At 27.6% G+C, this 16,365-nt stretch overlaps 1 protein-coding gene across 6 annotated transcripts in view; it reads right to left on the bottom strand.

The window, feature by feature from the left end:
- LOC122272235 (uncharacterized) overlaps window positions 1–16,365 on the bottom strand; it is a 66,932-nt gene that overhangs the window by 15,345 nt on the left and 35,222 nt on the right. For 2 of the 6 annotated variants that reach the window (XM_087167306.1, XM_087167311.1), the window contains exons 7-10: window positions 13,002–13,079; window positions 9,588–9,771; window positions 4,463–4,620; window positions 2,257–2,373 (exon numbers count right to left, since the gene is read on the bottom strand). In XM_087167306.1, the coding sequence (XP_087023432.1) occupies window positions 2,257–2,373; window positions 4,463–4,472 (127 nt within the window). In that variant the 5' untranslated portion in view covers window positions 4,473–4,620; window positions 9,588–9,771; window positions 13,002–13,079. Of the gene's footprint in view, window positions 1–2,256; window positions 2,374–3,072; window positions 3,151–4,462; window positions 4,621–9,587; window positions 9,772–13,001; window positions 13,080–13,927; window positions 13,998–16,365 lie in introns of those variants that run through there. The other 4 variants (XM_087167309.1, XM_087167307.1, XM_087167308.1 and 1 more) reach the window with 4 other exon arrangements.

Genomic DNA, 16,365 nt, shown 5'->3' with positions numbered 1-16,365 from the left:
CGATCTGAACTTCCCGTATCATAAATCATACACCAATAAATGGAACAAAAATAAATTTTACACACTGCATATATTAAGCACGATCGAGTGTGTCAAAATTTAATTTCTGAAATTTGGGATTCTGCTTTCGCATGAAAATATCTTGATTAAAAAAAAAAGAAAACAAAGCAGATAACAGTAGCAATAACTGTGAAAAAATGCTATTGTTGCATCAAAAAGTAACTAATAAATGCATGGATTCAATTTTGCATGTCGTAATAATATTGTATAAAAAAATATAAGGATTTTAAAAAAAACATTGCAAAAATTTGTAGCAATAATCACTGCATAGATTTACAATGGTACTGACACAAATCGAGTGTATCAAAAAGTGATTTCTTTAAAGAACCGTGGCGTAACAATATGGGAATTTTAAAATCATGAGAAAAACAATTGCATTAAATGCAAAAGGAAAAAAAAAAGAAAGGGTCAAACACGGATTTTGGATGGCATTGAGCATGTGAAAAATGATTAATGAAATGAGTGATTCGAAATTACTGTTACGTAATTTCATATTAAAAATTAATTCAATATAATTTAAAACAAGTAATAAACAGGCTGAATATATCACATTGATTAAATAATTCTTTTGTTATAAATTAAATTTTGTAATAAATTACTACTCATTAAAATATAATTATGAATGAGAAAAAAAAAATTTCCAGTGAATGATTAAATGCTTGTTGTGTTTTTCGCTAACAAATCCAGGTAAAAAAAATTTTTTTAAATTATCGTGCGTGAATGAGGTAAAAAAAAAAAGAGAATGTTGGCAGGGGGAAATTAATGTCTTATTTACGAGATTTTCTGTAGGTAACGAAATATCAACTTAAGATTAAAGCAGAAATTTTGAAAAGATATTGCCAAGAAAATTTTGTTGGAACATAAATGATTGATTTGCAGCAGTCAGCAAATCCAGTTTTGAGAGCAGAAGAATCGCATACCTGTAATAAGTTTTATTAACTGTGCATAAACTATACAGTACATAGAATCCATATAAGATAAAAATACCAACAAAAAAAAGACAAGAAAAATAACAAAAAGTATTAAAAGAAATTTTTTTTAAAATAAGAAAAAAAAATTTAAAGGCTAGAGAGCGAAATAACAAAAAGATATAATCTTGCTGTATATAAATGTCGATAAGTTAACAGATGTATGATCTTGTATTACGAATGTATTACTTGCTTTATGTTACTTTTCTTGAATTTTTTATTTCAGAAATTTTTGTATATTACTTGATACGTTTTATTTTTTTCGTGCTCATCACACTGATGTCTTTTGCTTTAGTTACATTCAGAGGTGATTGTGAGCCCAACTCAAAAATTCCTGAAAATTTCTTGAATAAAGTCATTAATGAAGCATTTCAAAAAATTAATATCTTTATAAATTTAAATCATTGATAATTTCACAATATGAAATTCTTAACAAATTATATGCAGCATAATTTAAATGAATAATTATGTATAAGTTTACTATTATGTCTAATCACATTGTTTACCATAGTTACTCTAATCACATTGTTACCAGGAAAAATATTTACAAATGAAAGAGATACGAAGTATAAATTCTAGTTCTAATATTTTTAAATGAAATAAACAGGAATTTTTATGCACAAATGTGATCAATGATTTCTCGTCACTTCCGGACCTTGGATTTCTGAAAATTTCTAGATCGAAGATAATGAAAAATCCGATATCTGTATATTATTACATTTGAAAGCACTCTAATTAGTATCCTGTGTGCAAGCGAATCATCTTTTCATAATTTTGTTTTCTGGCCTTTAAAATTTTTAAAAAATTTCTTATAATTATTTTTATTATATGTAGTTTTCTATTTATGTATATTTATACTACTCCTTTAAAAAAAAAAAAATTTCCTTTCTTTATCTTTATCACGCACATACACATATATGTGTCACCTATAATAAATTTTATAAAAGTCTTCTTAACAACTGAAATAAAATTTTACATTAAAAAATTTCTCACATTTTTACTCAATATTTATGAGATTTATATCAGATTAGTCAACCAAAAATAATGTCAACATTTGAGTCACACATTTTTCCTTCAGCAGTGTTAATTTCAAGTTCCCTACTGGCCATATTTTTATAGCATGGCCAAACCTTATTAACAAAATGTCAAATATACAAAGGAGTTGATCAGTTGTTTGCCAAGTTAAGAGTGTAACAAAACATTAGAAAGGCCTCTAGAAATATATTACCTCTTGTGAGTTGTTGTATACTAATAGAACAATCGCTTATTTGATCTTCACTAGGTCTTATATCAAGGCATGGCTTGTTCCCTATTCCCATAGACTGATTCTCTGCCTGGCGATTCGCTGTAAAGGGCAATCTTCATGTTAGTGCATATAACAATTATACCAGGTGGCATGTCTTTTTCCACAGTGGAAAAAGACACCGCAGAATAAATCAGTTTTTTCCAATTTAAGTGGAAAAAATTATTTTTAATACAGACAAGTATTATATTAAATATCAATTATATCAAGTACTAAAATTTAAATCAGTTTTTAACTGCGATCTATTTTAAATAGTAGTAATATTTTAAAGTCAATTTTATATACATTAAAATTTTAAAAAATGGAGAATTTTTTTTTAAGAAATGCCTTTAATGGCTAAATTTAAAAAAAACTTAAAATATCGTAATCAAATCATATGTTATTATGTTACAAATCACACAGTGTTTTTAAGAACAAACATTAATAAAAAAAATGCTTTTAAGTACAAATACTGAAAATACGAATATAATTCTTACTAAATAGGCTAAAGGTATTTGTGATTTTCCACTTTTAAAGCAAATTGTATTTTTACAAGCCTAATCATAAAATAAGTAAATTATAATTTATAAAATAAACTTATGTTTAAATGTAAATTATTGAATTTTCATTATCAAATCAATGACTAGATTCATAAAACTATTAAGATACACCTTTTAATATTTAAGCTGAAAAATCATATCAAAACTGCTTGATAACAACTATTTTACTTTAAAATCATTCATGACAAATTTTGTTCAATACCGAATTCCATGACTTTCCAGGTGCGCAGATACCCTTAATATGCTTTCTTCAGAATTTCAAGCATATCAGAAGATTCACCTAGAATAACGAACAATTTAATGTTCGCCTGCTGCTATAAAGGCGACATTTCAAAGTCCACCGAATGAAAAATGCGCTTTGTCAGAAATGACCTGCAGCAAATGCTGACGGTACCAGAAATAAAATCCAGGTGGCTGTAGTGCTGCAACCACTAAGAATATAGTTCCCCTCCAACAAACACCTGCGTGAATGTTGGTAAAAATAAATGTCACACTTCATATTGATTCCTGTAGCATTTTTTTTTTAAATTAATTATTTATCTTTTTCACAACAAACATGAATATATCTCCTTTTCAAATATCAGACAGTTACACGAGTTAAAACTTTAATTTTGCAAATTGAAAACATTAATAACCTGAACCTTTTTCATTGTGAAATCTTGATTAGAATCTACGTGAGTTTTGTATTTTGTGTTGTGTTTGATTACTTTACGGAATTGGCAAAAAAATATCCCTTTTTAATTTACATTTAATTTTATTTATTTTAACATATACCACTCAAAGCTGTGATAAAATATATTAATAATGCTTAATATTATTTAAAAACAACACTATACAATAAAGTAAATAAAATATATTAACATTTCAAACTCACACAGTTAAAATTATCATCCAATTACTAAACTTGCCACTATAAAAATAAAAAGATTCTATATTTACTCTTGGCAGAACAAACACACTACATATTTAATAAGGTATTTCTAATTTTACAGACATAAAACTAAATGGATATAATTGAATTATGTTTATTAAATAGAAAATTATTTTAAATACAGCTAATGAAAAGTTATAAGTTTCACATTCTTTACTCCACATTTGGTCTTTATTATTATTTTTTCTACTTTGAATATTAAATAATACACTCTCTTATCATTTAAACAGGGGTGATTGCGAGCCCAATTCAAAAATGCTTAAAATTTCTTGAGTAAAATCATTAATGAAGCATTTCAAAAAATTTATGTCTTGATAAATTAAAATCATTGATATTTTCAAAACATGAAATTACATACAGCATAATTTAAATGAATAATTATGTATAAGTTTACTTTTATCTCTAATAACTTTCATTATTCTACCAGAAAAAATATTTACAAATGAAAGAGATGCAATGCAAGTTTAAGTTCTAGTTCTAATATTTTTATACAAAATATACAAAAATTATTTATAAATGTGATGAATGATTTCTTGGAACATCTGGATCTTGGATTTCCAGATCACAGTTAGCGAAAAATCCGGAAATCTGGATTTTTTCCTGAGCACAATCATCTCTGTTTAAACGTTAAATAAGAATGAAACACCAATCAATAAATAACCTTTATTCATGCAGGCCTGCCTGAGAAGTATTTTTCTAATATCAGTCACCCAGGCAGCTTTGATTTCAGGAGTGGGTGCTCTCTTTTCTCTTTCGGAACCAGATCTCAAATTTTGTTGGGCTGTCTCCCAACTGCTCAGTCAGTCCCAAATCTGTCGTCTAAAAAGAAATAACAAATTAGTGCCATTTTTGACACATCAAAAACATAACATCAAAAACATTCCCCCTTGCGTTTAACACTAATTATAACAACACATAATAAATATCTATTTCTACCATAGCCGGTCAAATGACCGGACTTTATATTTCTTGACTGAAATGAATGAAATATGGCTGTTAAGAAGGAAATAAACTTAAAAATAATTTTACTATAATTTTAAAAAAAATTGGGTATTGCCAATTTTTATATATTAAAAACACAAAGAATAAGAATTTTTAATTCATTACTCAACGCAATTTTTTACATTATAAAGGGTGTTTCCATTGTACATTTTCCGCAAACATAATTCTTCTAATTATTATTATTTCTATAATTCCTATTATTATTATTCTAATGATTAATATTATATCTTCTAAGAACTTGCGCAGTCCAGATTGTTTAGACATTTTTGTGGGTAAAAATTAACAGTTAGTTAAAAATGAAGTAAAGCTGATCTAAATAAAATATAAGTTATTTACCAAAATATTTAGTTTTTGTCTCTTTTTCTGACACAAAAATGCCAATCGAAAATTTTAGATACTTAATAGAAATTAACATTCACAGTCATTCTGATTGAAATAACTACGCAACAGTCTTTGCAAAAATGTGCAACTCATAGAATGCAATACGTTAAACGAGCATTTCTGATCGAATAACCTTATAAAGCAATATATTGTTCTAACGGTCAAATGACCGGTTGTGGAAGAAATAGGTACAGAACAAGCATTGTTCGAAACAAACAAAATACAAAAAAATAATAATAATAGAATATTTACTATTTATAATTGTTAGAAAAAGTCGCGCAGTCAAATGCGCAAAAACGATAAGATCATAAGCGCATTTTCGATGCAATAGTTCTTAAGTGGTCATTTGACCGGTTATGGTACATTTAGTGTTAATGTGGTTAAGCAGACATTAATTTAGTATTATTTTAGCATTTAACGACTAATTTTGCCATTATGCACATATATATTTATTATATAATTATTTTAGCATAGTATCGAATATGAATTATAAGAAATTGCAGAAAAAGTTGTAGTTGATTTGCAACATACATTAAAAATACTGATAATACATTAAAAATATGTTTTAATAAATTGTATGCAAATTTTATTTAGGTACTCAGATCCATTCAGCCTTTTTTTTAATACACCTAGAAATATTTATCTAAAGTTTGTAACTAAAGCTATTCTAATTAAAAACCTACTGCTGTTGTACCTGATTTTCAATTAACTTATTTTGGAAAATCTACATTATTGTAAATCAGAACTAAAAAATGGCATTTTTAGTAATCAAGATAGTTGTGATGAAGCATGCATTAGCAAGTGCATACTTTTAAATATATATTTTATAATTTATCTTAAGTCGTCATTTATCAATTACCTTTTATAGCTTTTTTCCTAAAAAGTATTTTTTTAATTTAATATTTAACATGGTGAAATAAAATAAAAACACAAAGTCACCAAAGTTTTTTATTTTTTTGACTAAGAGGTTTTAGCTATGACTGTAAAAATCATGGTAAAAATGGTCATGCGTCAAAAACTTATCAACACTGGCTATGATTAACTATATAAGAAAACTAATAAATACATTTGAAATCAGGGTTGGTCTGTAAGAAACCTATTTCTTCTGGAACATAAGAAACTAAAAATTAATTCAATTGCTTAGCATTAAGTATTATAAAGATAGATTAGGTTTAAAAAAATTAAAATTTCTAAAATAACATAAAGTTTTCTAGTTAACTCTTAAAAAAACACTTATTTCCTATTTATTTCAGTTTATACAAAATTTTTAAAATATATATATATTATTAAAGAGTCTGAGTATTCATATTTTAAAGTATTTGATTACAAAAATTAGTATGCTATTTGTAATTGAGTATTCATAATGCGATTCGTAGAAATGCATACACGTGATTCGCTAACAAAAAAGTAACTTTAAAAAAATGAATAAATAAAATTTTACAAAATGTGATTATGATGTTTTAACAGTTCTTTATAACTTAATTTAATTTGTTTATACAGTGATCAGAAGAAGAAATCCAAGGAATACAAAGTTTTAAGGACTTATCAAAAATTTAAAAACAATGTGTAAAAGATAACTAAGCAGTTTTTTTTTTTTTAATTAAAAAGCAGTTATTATAAGAAACTTGCAAAAATGACTATTTTGCATAATTTTTTCTAGCTCTTTTGATATAAATTTTGACTTCGTTAAACTTCATCAAGAAAAATAAATAAAGTTATCACTTTTACACATAAATACATTTTCCAGTTTCAAATAATTTAATAAATTTTGTTAAAGTACAGATGCTAAAGATTAACATGAAAACCTATCAATCTTATGTTTTTAAATTTGAATATATAAGAAAATCTAAGGCATTTAAAAAAATATATATATATATTAATTAAGTTTGCTTGTACATAATATGCAAAATTAAAGTTATTTGCTGTTATTTTTTTCTTCTAAATCTTGCAATTCAATTTTTTTTCTTCTTTTAAAGTTTTTCTTAAACTATTAGATTTTGACAGCTAAGTCATATCATTTAGTTTCCCTGCTTGGACAGCAAATTCATCAGCAGACTAAGTAAGTTCATCTATGCAACAGAATAATCTAAGGAGTTTCTAAGGACTTATTTGGAAACCTAAGTAGTTCCAAGTACTCTTTTATTGGAGACTTTTTTATTTCCAAGGAGTATAAGGAGTCAGTATGCACCAAGGTATACCAGAGATTGCCTAGAAAAAGACCTTTTGGTCTTAAAAACTAAAAACTGGAAAACGCTTGCAAAAAGGTTAGCCTGGAAAAAACTTCTTGAAAAGGCCAAGGCCCACCCTAGGCTGTCGAGTCATTGATGATGGTGTTACCTTTTAAAATATTTAAAGATTACAGCCATTTTAATTAACCAAGAAATTCATCAATGAAACATTAAAAGGCAACTATTAGAAAGAAATATTATTCTTGATTTTCATGATTTTTAAAGCCCACTTAAATTAAAAGTAAAGATAATAGAACATACATAACCAGGCAAATTAGTCTGGCTATGTATGTTATATTATTATGTTGCATTCACAACTGCAGAAGAGGACTTGGACATCTCTATCGCATTTACATGTTCAAGCCACATACATTATCAGCACATCCCTTAAATCACTGCTTTAGTACTGTAAGCATTTGAAATACACTAAGAATTGGAGAGGACAAAGAAAACAAGCTATTGTGTTTTTTAGTAGGACTGGGCGATACTAAGATTTTGGTATCGTGATGCATCGTCACGCTAGCATAGCAATATTTTGATTCACCACAATGTTTTGGTACATTAATGCTTAATATCTAGTACTGTGTAAATTCGCAATTAGTAAGTTGCTTTCTTTTTAAAATAAATGATGCCTTGTTTTTAATAATTATTTCTCAATGCTTAAAGATGTCAGAAAAATAGCGGTTAAAAAACATTAAACGGCTGGATTGATTGTAAAAAACACCCAACAGGATTTGCACACACACACAAGATTTCTACAACAATTCAGATTCAGGTCAGCAAAACCATGAGTCACTATGTAAAAAAATCAGGGAAAGATAAAGATCATCGCCACAGTTATCACTGCACACAGGAAAAAGCTATTCGAGAAAGCTTGCAGACATCCCTGTGCTATCAGGAACAATGCTCAACATTGAGCGTGTTGACAACGATGTAAATGATACACCGGGAAATATCATACACGTCTCAGTAAATTCCAATTTCCGATGCTTCGGAAAATTGCCAATTAAAACATCGGATCGGCGATGATTGCACATAATCAATATTTTCCAAAGCATCAATTTATCGCCCAGTCCTTGTTTTACAGGGACACGTAATTCTCCAAAACAAAAAAATAGATTTCATTTCAGTATCTGAATACTTTTGAGTATCATATTACATTGTTGCCTTACCATAAATGCAGGCGAGTTCTAATTAAAAGACTCAATTGATCAAATTTAAGTCTTTTGTTTTGTCTACAAATAAAAATAATAGATGGATAAAGAGGAAGAGAGTTTATGTTTTAAATAAATTTCAATGATAATTTCTGATGTCCGAATATAAATTATTGACTGCAATTTAATGGTCTTGATATATGCACACAAATTAGTGGAAGAATCTAAAATCTAATTGCAACAACATATTTCTATCCCAAGGGCTTACATATTTTGGGAATACAATAATTTTGATATTATATACGTACAATTAGAAAATGCATTTATAATAAAGTAATTACACAAGTGAAATTACATAGGAGTGTTACATCTAATATAGAGATGCACAAACTTTTGAAGTGAAGGGCCACATGCGCAGCAGATGAGCCAATGAAGGGTCACATGCTGAAGTATTTAGACAGACATGTTGACAGCAATTGTTGGTAGTAATTGTTCAATAAACATCATTGTTCTAGGCACTAATTTCTTTTTATCAGTTAACCTTGTAATATGTTTGCATAAAATTAAATACTTTTAAATGTTTCAAATTAGAAACTGCAAAACTGATTACTCAGAAAAATAAACAGAATCAGAATTGACTTATCAAAAAAGTTTTCAAATAAATTGAAATAATTAAAAACAATGGGAAAATTCATGTTTTTTTAAATCATGTTACATATTACAAAAGTCCAACTTAAAAGTCAAAAACTTAAATACGCAATTTAAATATTCCGAATTTTTCTTCCAGAAAAAATAACGATTCTTTTTTAAAAATTCTGTTCAGGTTGCTGCCGAAACCTGAACTGCTTTTGTTCAGGTTGCACATCATGGGTTTGGTGGGCCACATGTGGCCCGCAGACCGCAAGTTGTGCAACTCTAATCTAATAGATATGATTCATACTTTTACTTATGCGAAGGCTATCTGAACAACATTTGTCTTATAAAGGATGTCAGAAAATTAAATTATCATAAAAATGCATACTTTGATGCTGTGTTTGTAGTGGTAGACATCATATCCCTTCCTCTGGGGGTCTCTCTGTGCTTTACTGAAGAGAACGAGATCCTCAAAAAGGAAGATGTGACGCATTCATATTCTTCCTCAGCCTCCCGTGCCACACAGTGAACTCCTCCTGTCTCAATAGCCTGCCTTGTTCCTTCACATTTACCTGAAACACAATGTTTTATTAAACTTTTCTGTACCTTACCAGGGGTCTGCCCAGGGCAAATTTACTACTGTTTAGAGGTACCTTTAAAAATCAACTCTAGGAAAAATGGTAGTTTCACAAAATACTTTTGAAAAAAAGCAAGTTCTAAGATTTTCCTCCCCGCCTCTTAAAATTTTGTTTTTGTATCCCCGCAAGAAAAGGTAGTACGTGCTTCGCAAGATAGTGCCGAGTGGTAAGCCTAAACAGTCGCTTACGCCATATTATAGAAAGCTTCTTTTTTTTTTTGCAGAGTTTTTTTTTTTTTTTAATTAAAGAATGAGGAGCTCCCTTTGTGAACTTTACAAGAAGTTGAAATTCAAACACTATTCTAAATATTTGAAATTGTTCTAAATTTATTCTAATAGATATCAGGGGTAGCAGCAAAGTTTTTTAAAATTTTAGGGTAATTTTAGGAACTTTTTTCAAAACATTTTAGGTAAATTTTAGGGGTTATATATGATTTTGCTAGGATAAAAACAGATCACACGGTAGTTTATTACATAACAGAAGATTATTACAATTCATCCACACATATCATAAATAATTGCAAGTCATAAAATAAAGCTCTGAAATTTATTAAGTCAAGAATGAAATCTCTAAAGTGTAAAAATGAAATTTCAACTTTACATATTACCTATCAGAAGTTAAGTGCATAATTCAGGAACAAGCAAAAGTGAGAATAAATCAAGAGAAAAAATAAATTAACACCAACTTGGATTTTTATTTAATTTTTACCTTCTTAATCAAAATTTTATTATAACCTTACTTAATTAAGAAAAACTATTGTGTGATATTAATTATTAGATTTCAAATCAGCAATTTATATTAGAAGTTAGAGGAAAACAAATTAATCATGATCATTTTTCTAAAATATTCTTGATATGATTTGTGAGATTCTTTTACTGCCCTCAATAGTGTTGTGGTGATCTTCAACACTCCTCCATAATTTCGAATGGTATCTTTGATTAGTCTAAGCGACATAATAGTAAACTCATGGTGACTCACATTAAGCATTGCTTTATTTAACGAAAAACCTCTCTCAGGATCAGAATTCCCATGTGGCAAAATTAAAACAGTTTTAATTAACGTAGTTAAATTCTTATATTTTAGATTATTGCTTTTTTATTTATATTTAGCCTCTAACTCTAATTTTTTAGGAACACCAACAAAATTTTATCAGATTTTTTGGGTTTGCACATACTTTTAGGAATTTTATGAATTTTAGGGGGAATGCGGCCCCTGCATTTACTTTTTTCTTAAACATTTTCTCTCCTTGAAACTTGTTTCTGTATGAGCGCATGGGAAATGTTCACATAATGAAAATAACTTCTAGAGCAAGAACTGCTAAATGCATGTTGTTTTTTTAAATTCAAGTTGAAATTTAACAATGGACAATAACTTTTATGGATTTTTAAATTTGGATACAATTTTAAGCTCAAAATTTTACAATAGCAAAATTATTTTCGAATATGTGGGGAAAAATATATAAAAATTTGATAGTCATGAATTATTTTTATTTGTAGACAATTTTTTAAAATATTTTCTTTCTTTACCATATTTTTGAATTGGTTTCTTATAGAATTTTTAATTTTCACAAATTATGTCCAAATTTTCACAAAATAGGTACCTCTCATAAAAACCTAGACAGACCCCTGCTTACACAAAGCAGGGGTCTGTCCAGACAAGTTGTGAAAGGTCCGTTTTTGTAAAATTGTGAAAAAAATTACTCGTAATTTGTGAATATAAAATAAACGTTAAGTCACATTCCATAAACCAGGGTCCTGCTTTCGCGAATGTGTGCAAATAGGGTCCTGTTATTGCAAAACACTTTTTCAAGGAGTTTTTAAATTGTAAAGAGATACAAGATTATGCTCAACACTGTAAAAATAAATAATAAAAAAATTAAAATTTAAAAGAGCAATAAAATATTTTGTGAAAGGTCTGTTTTTATGAAAAGATATTTTGTGAAAGGTCCGTTAACGGACCCAAATTTCTTTTAAACAGACTCCTGCAAAGAATCAACAGTTCAGTTATTGGAAACACAATCTGCTCAGAGAAATCTGGCCTCTATCAGATATTTAACATCTTATCTTTCGAATTCATAAAAGATGTACAAACAGACCACCCTGATTAAATTTTGATCAAACGATCTGATCTTAACGTTCTAGGAATCCATCATAATGATTCGAGGGGGTGACCTCAAAAATTTTAATTAATTAGAGCAGATGATATTTTATGTTACAAAATTAGACATAAAAACATACCTTCTCTGAATAAACATGCTTTTTTTCCCAACAGCTTTGAATTTCTGACTCTCAAAGTATAGGGGGTAACCATGATTTGGGAAATAGGGTCTCCATAGTTCGGTTATGAGAGCAACCCAAAGTTTGGATCCCTTAATCATAATTTTATTTTTTACACATTTCGCCATATCTTGCGAACTTTTTAAGTGATTCAAAAAAAATTTGCAAACAATTATAAAATTTTCTTAACCAAAGATAATTTCACGCGAAAAATAAACTTTAGCTTTTAATTTTAAACTATATTTCCAATTCAAATGATTTCAGTTATTATACAACTATTACAACAAAAAATATACTTTTCTTATAGCTGAATACTTTTATGAATTTGTAAAGACAAATACCCGATTTAGTCATCAAATGCAGAATAAATTAATTTAGATTTGGAAGCATAAAAAAAGAATAAACAATTCTAAATTACTCTAAGCAAAACATAATTCATACAAATGTTTTAAAAGAAATTGTATTTAAACATAAAACAGAATTGAAATATGCATAAAATATAACAAATTATTTTTCATACACCGAAAGGAAAGTTATAATTTAATCCACATGTATTTCATTAATTTTCAGACTACTCTTTAAAATCAAAAACAATTTAAGGGCATTTCTTTCCATCTCTAGATAAAACCTTCAGAAAGAATAAAAATCTGAACCTTTAAAATATATCAACAGACTATGCAAATAAAATATAAGCATTTCGAAAAATCCATTGATATAAATGAAATAGTTTTTCCTCAAGCCCACATGACTAATTTTTAAACGAAACTTTACGTAACTTAATTGTGTTTTATAAAAAAAATTCTATTTCAAATACAAAATCCTTTAAATGCATTAAATAAGTGGCAGAATTGTAAAGGTATTAAGTAGAGTCCAGAGAGACAAACTTACATCACAGTCTTTCAATGCATCCATTGCAAGCAAATCATTACCATGCCTCAGTTGGAAACGTACCATTTCCTCAGAAGCCTACATTAGGAGTATATTATATTAATTCCATGTAAAATTATTTCGATCAACAGTTACATTATTGTAGATATCCCAACATATGAGCTACAGACCTTTTTTTCTTCAAAACAATAAATAAATAAATAAAATTAAACAAATTGACAAACAAATTACTCTTCCACAATTCAATAATTAGATCTTTTTTTTTAAAAAAAAAAAATATTCATTAAAATATTTAAGTAGAAAAAAAGATAAAAAGAAAATTTTTCAACATTTATTTGAAAGAAACTACCAAAATTTGTCATAGATGGATATTATAAAACTTAGATTATTCCTTCTATATATATTTCACGTTACATGTCCCTACCAACAGTAGTAAATTAAAGCAAACTTTTTGCATTTTTCTTTAACCCAAAAAAAGTAATTTTCGATAGATGTGCCATATCCAATTAGAATTGGGTCCAATTAATATAAACAAATTACCGTAAGATAGTTTTCTATAGGGAAAAAAATTAATTGTAAAATATGGCGAATAGGTTTTGATATTCAGATAATAATTTTAAATTCTTAGCCCTGTACATACAGATATATATCCTAGGAGTGAAAATATTTTAAATCAAATTTCCGAAACTAAATATTGAGGTAATAACAATCAGGATCAAAATAACAATCAGGAACAAGATTACATATTTAATTAGATATATACATTATATTCCTTTTAATGGAAGTTCTATAATCAGGGTTTTCCCTTAATTTTTAAAATAAAATCTTTTCAACGAATATATGTTACGATCAATAAATTAACCGATTAATAGTAACTGATGGTAATAACCATGTGAGTCAATGTAAATGAATGATCTATTATTTACCGGTTAATGTACCATCACAAAGTCTGGGTAATGTTATAATCTTTAACCTATCTGTCTATAATAAATAATAATAGCCAGATTAATCGTAGCACATATATATAATAAAGCAAATTTGCACTGTACGCAACAATGTTTCACCATAAATATAACATTTTGTAAGAAACAGAATTTCACAAGATGAAAGCAAAATTTGTAAAGCCTTCATTTCTTGACCACTATAATTTTATAGTCAAATAAAATTCATTATGAATCAAAATTAAAAACATACTGCAGTGCTTAAACTGAATCTTTGTGTCCAAATTTCAGTTGTTTCCCGACAGTCCCCACAAACAGAGTTTATCATCAAAGAGAATTTTAACAACTGTCTAAATTATAATTGACAGGAAAATAATATAAGATTCAATCAGGTCAAATAAAACCAACTTTAAAGAACAATTTAAAAATGAAATGTACAATTTAGAGATGTTATGCACAATTCATTAATTTTCTAAAGAGCCTTTTTTTTCTTCTTACGTTAAAATATTTTTGGGATGGAAATTGATTTAGCTTTATAGATAAAATTAATTTAAGTCATAAGATTTATTTTCTTTGAATTGAATTTGAAGGGTTTAATGGCACAAAGTCCACAAAAGGACATACTGTGCCAAACAAACGGTTTTAAAATAAATCTTAGGTAAATGCATACTACAAATTTCTCTTCCTAAAAGCACATGGAATTTATAAAACTGAATACAATGTAACAGACATTCAAAAGTGAGTAAAACCAGATAAAATGTAAATATATTTAAACATCATAAAACAGTTGCATTCAAAAGTGAATAGATTTCTTTTCTTTTTGTTGGTAGGAAAGTTCTGTGTTTACAATTGACTATAACTTTGTGTTCATAGCTACAAATAAATTCAAAGATCATGTGAATGAACATGATTTTTGAATTCATTGACCTCACATTGTATGTATATCAAGACTTTTATTGCAGTTTTTTTTCCTTATAGTTAGCTTCCTTAAGTTATCAGCAAGTGTATGCATAAATCATTGATGCAATGATGCACTACAACATGCCAAAACCAAGGTATCTGCTACATTTTAGATTTTCAAATTCACGACTTTTCATGACAAATTCCAAGAATTTTTCTTGACTTAATGAAGTTACTATTTTCTCCAACAATAACACATCAATAAATTTAAAAAAAATTATTATAATAATGTTCATTGAAATGATAGGTATTACCAAAACTGTTATACTCTGCATCTTCATATTTATAGATTTAAAAAACAGAGTAAAGTTTAAACAATAAAAGAGCTAAAAAAATACAAAAGCAATTTTTTTTCTTTTTTTCCTGCAGAATTATATACTGAATTAATGATACTTTTCTTGTTCATCAGAAAGGAAAGAAACACTCCTGATTTTTCTGTTCTCATTTTAGAATTAAAAAATTCGCCAATGACTGTCTTGCTTCAGTAAGATTGATAAAATAAAATAAATACATAATAAAAATTCGGAAATTTCTAAAGTTTAAAAGATAATTCGCTCTAGAAATGATGTTTTTTCTTTCCTTTTTTTAAAAAACACCGTAATTTTTAAAGAACATGATAAAAACATTTCATATTTGAATAAAATAGGACTGTTAGAGGGGATTTTGATACAAATTCAGATATTTGGAACACCATAAAATTGGGGGGTAAATTCCATTTTAATAATTAGATTTTCCAGCGACCTCATGACTCTCTAGGTGCGCAGATACCCTGCATTTAATGTAAAACTTTAATTCCTTGATAAAAATTTTACTAAATAAATTTCTTCAATTTTTTTGTACTAAAGGACTAATACACTTTTTCTAAATACAGTGGAACCCGCTTAAAAAGTTCCCTTTTAAGAAGTTTTCCCGCGTAAGAAGTTATTTTTTAAAAAAAACAATTACCATAATGTTAAATTTACTTTTATAAGAAGTATTTTTCCCGTTTAAGAAGTTTCCACTCCTAATTTCAATTTTTTAAAATTTTATTTAAAATGTCTTATTTAGTTTTAACTTGCCCTTACAAACACATGTATGGGTACTGACCACTGACCTTCATCACTCCTTTGTTACAAAAAAAGGTGACTTATCAGGAACAGGTGTGAGCAAAGGAATGTGAACCTTTAGATGAACTATGAAACTGATAAGAATGTAGGGAATAGCTTTGCCATTGTGTCCACCTTAAATGAATAGCCTGGTGACTCACGAACTTCACTGCTGTCCACACCCATTCAATAACTGAAGAGAAAGATACATCTAAACATTTAGCAGCATTTCGTTGAAAATTTTCTTAGTGTAGGCGCTTATATTATCTTAAAAATCATCGTAAAAAGTTTGATTTTTGTGGAAAATGTCCTGTAAAGGCATTAAGCGTAAAGCTCTATCTATTGATGACAAAGTAAAAATTTTAAAAGCTGTTGACA

The sequence above is a fragment of the Parasteatoda tepidariorum genome, chromosome 7, assembly GCF_982258835.1.
Source record: "Parasteatoda tepidariorum strain Cologne lab strain chromosome 7, Ptep-v5.0, whole genome shotgun sequence".
Taxonomy (NCBI): Eukaryota; Metazoa; Arthropoda; class Arachnida; order Araneae; family Theridiidae; genus Parasteatoda; species Parasteatoda tepidariorum.
Note: the sequence above shows the minus strand (reverse complement) of the source record. Positions and strands in the feature narration are given on the sequence as shown.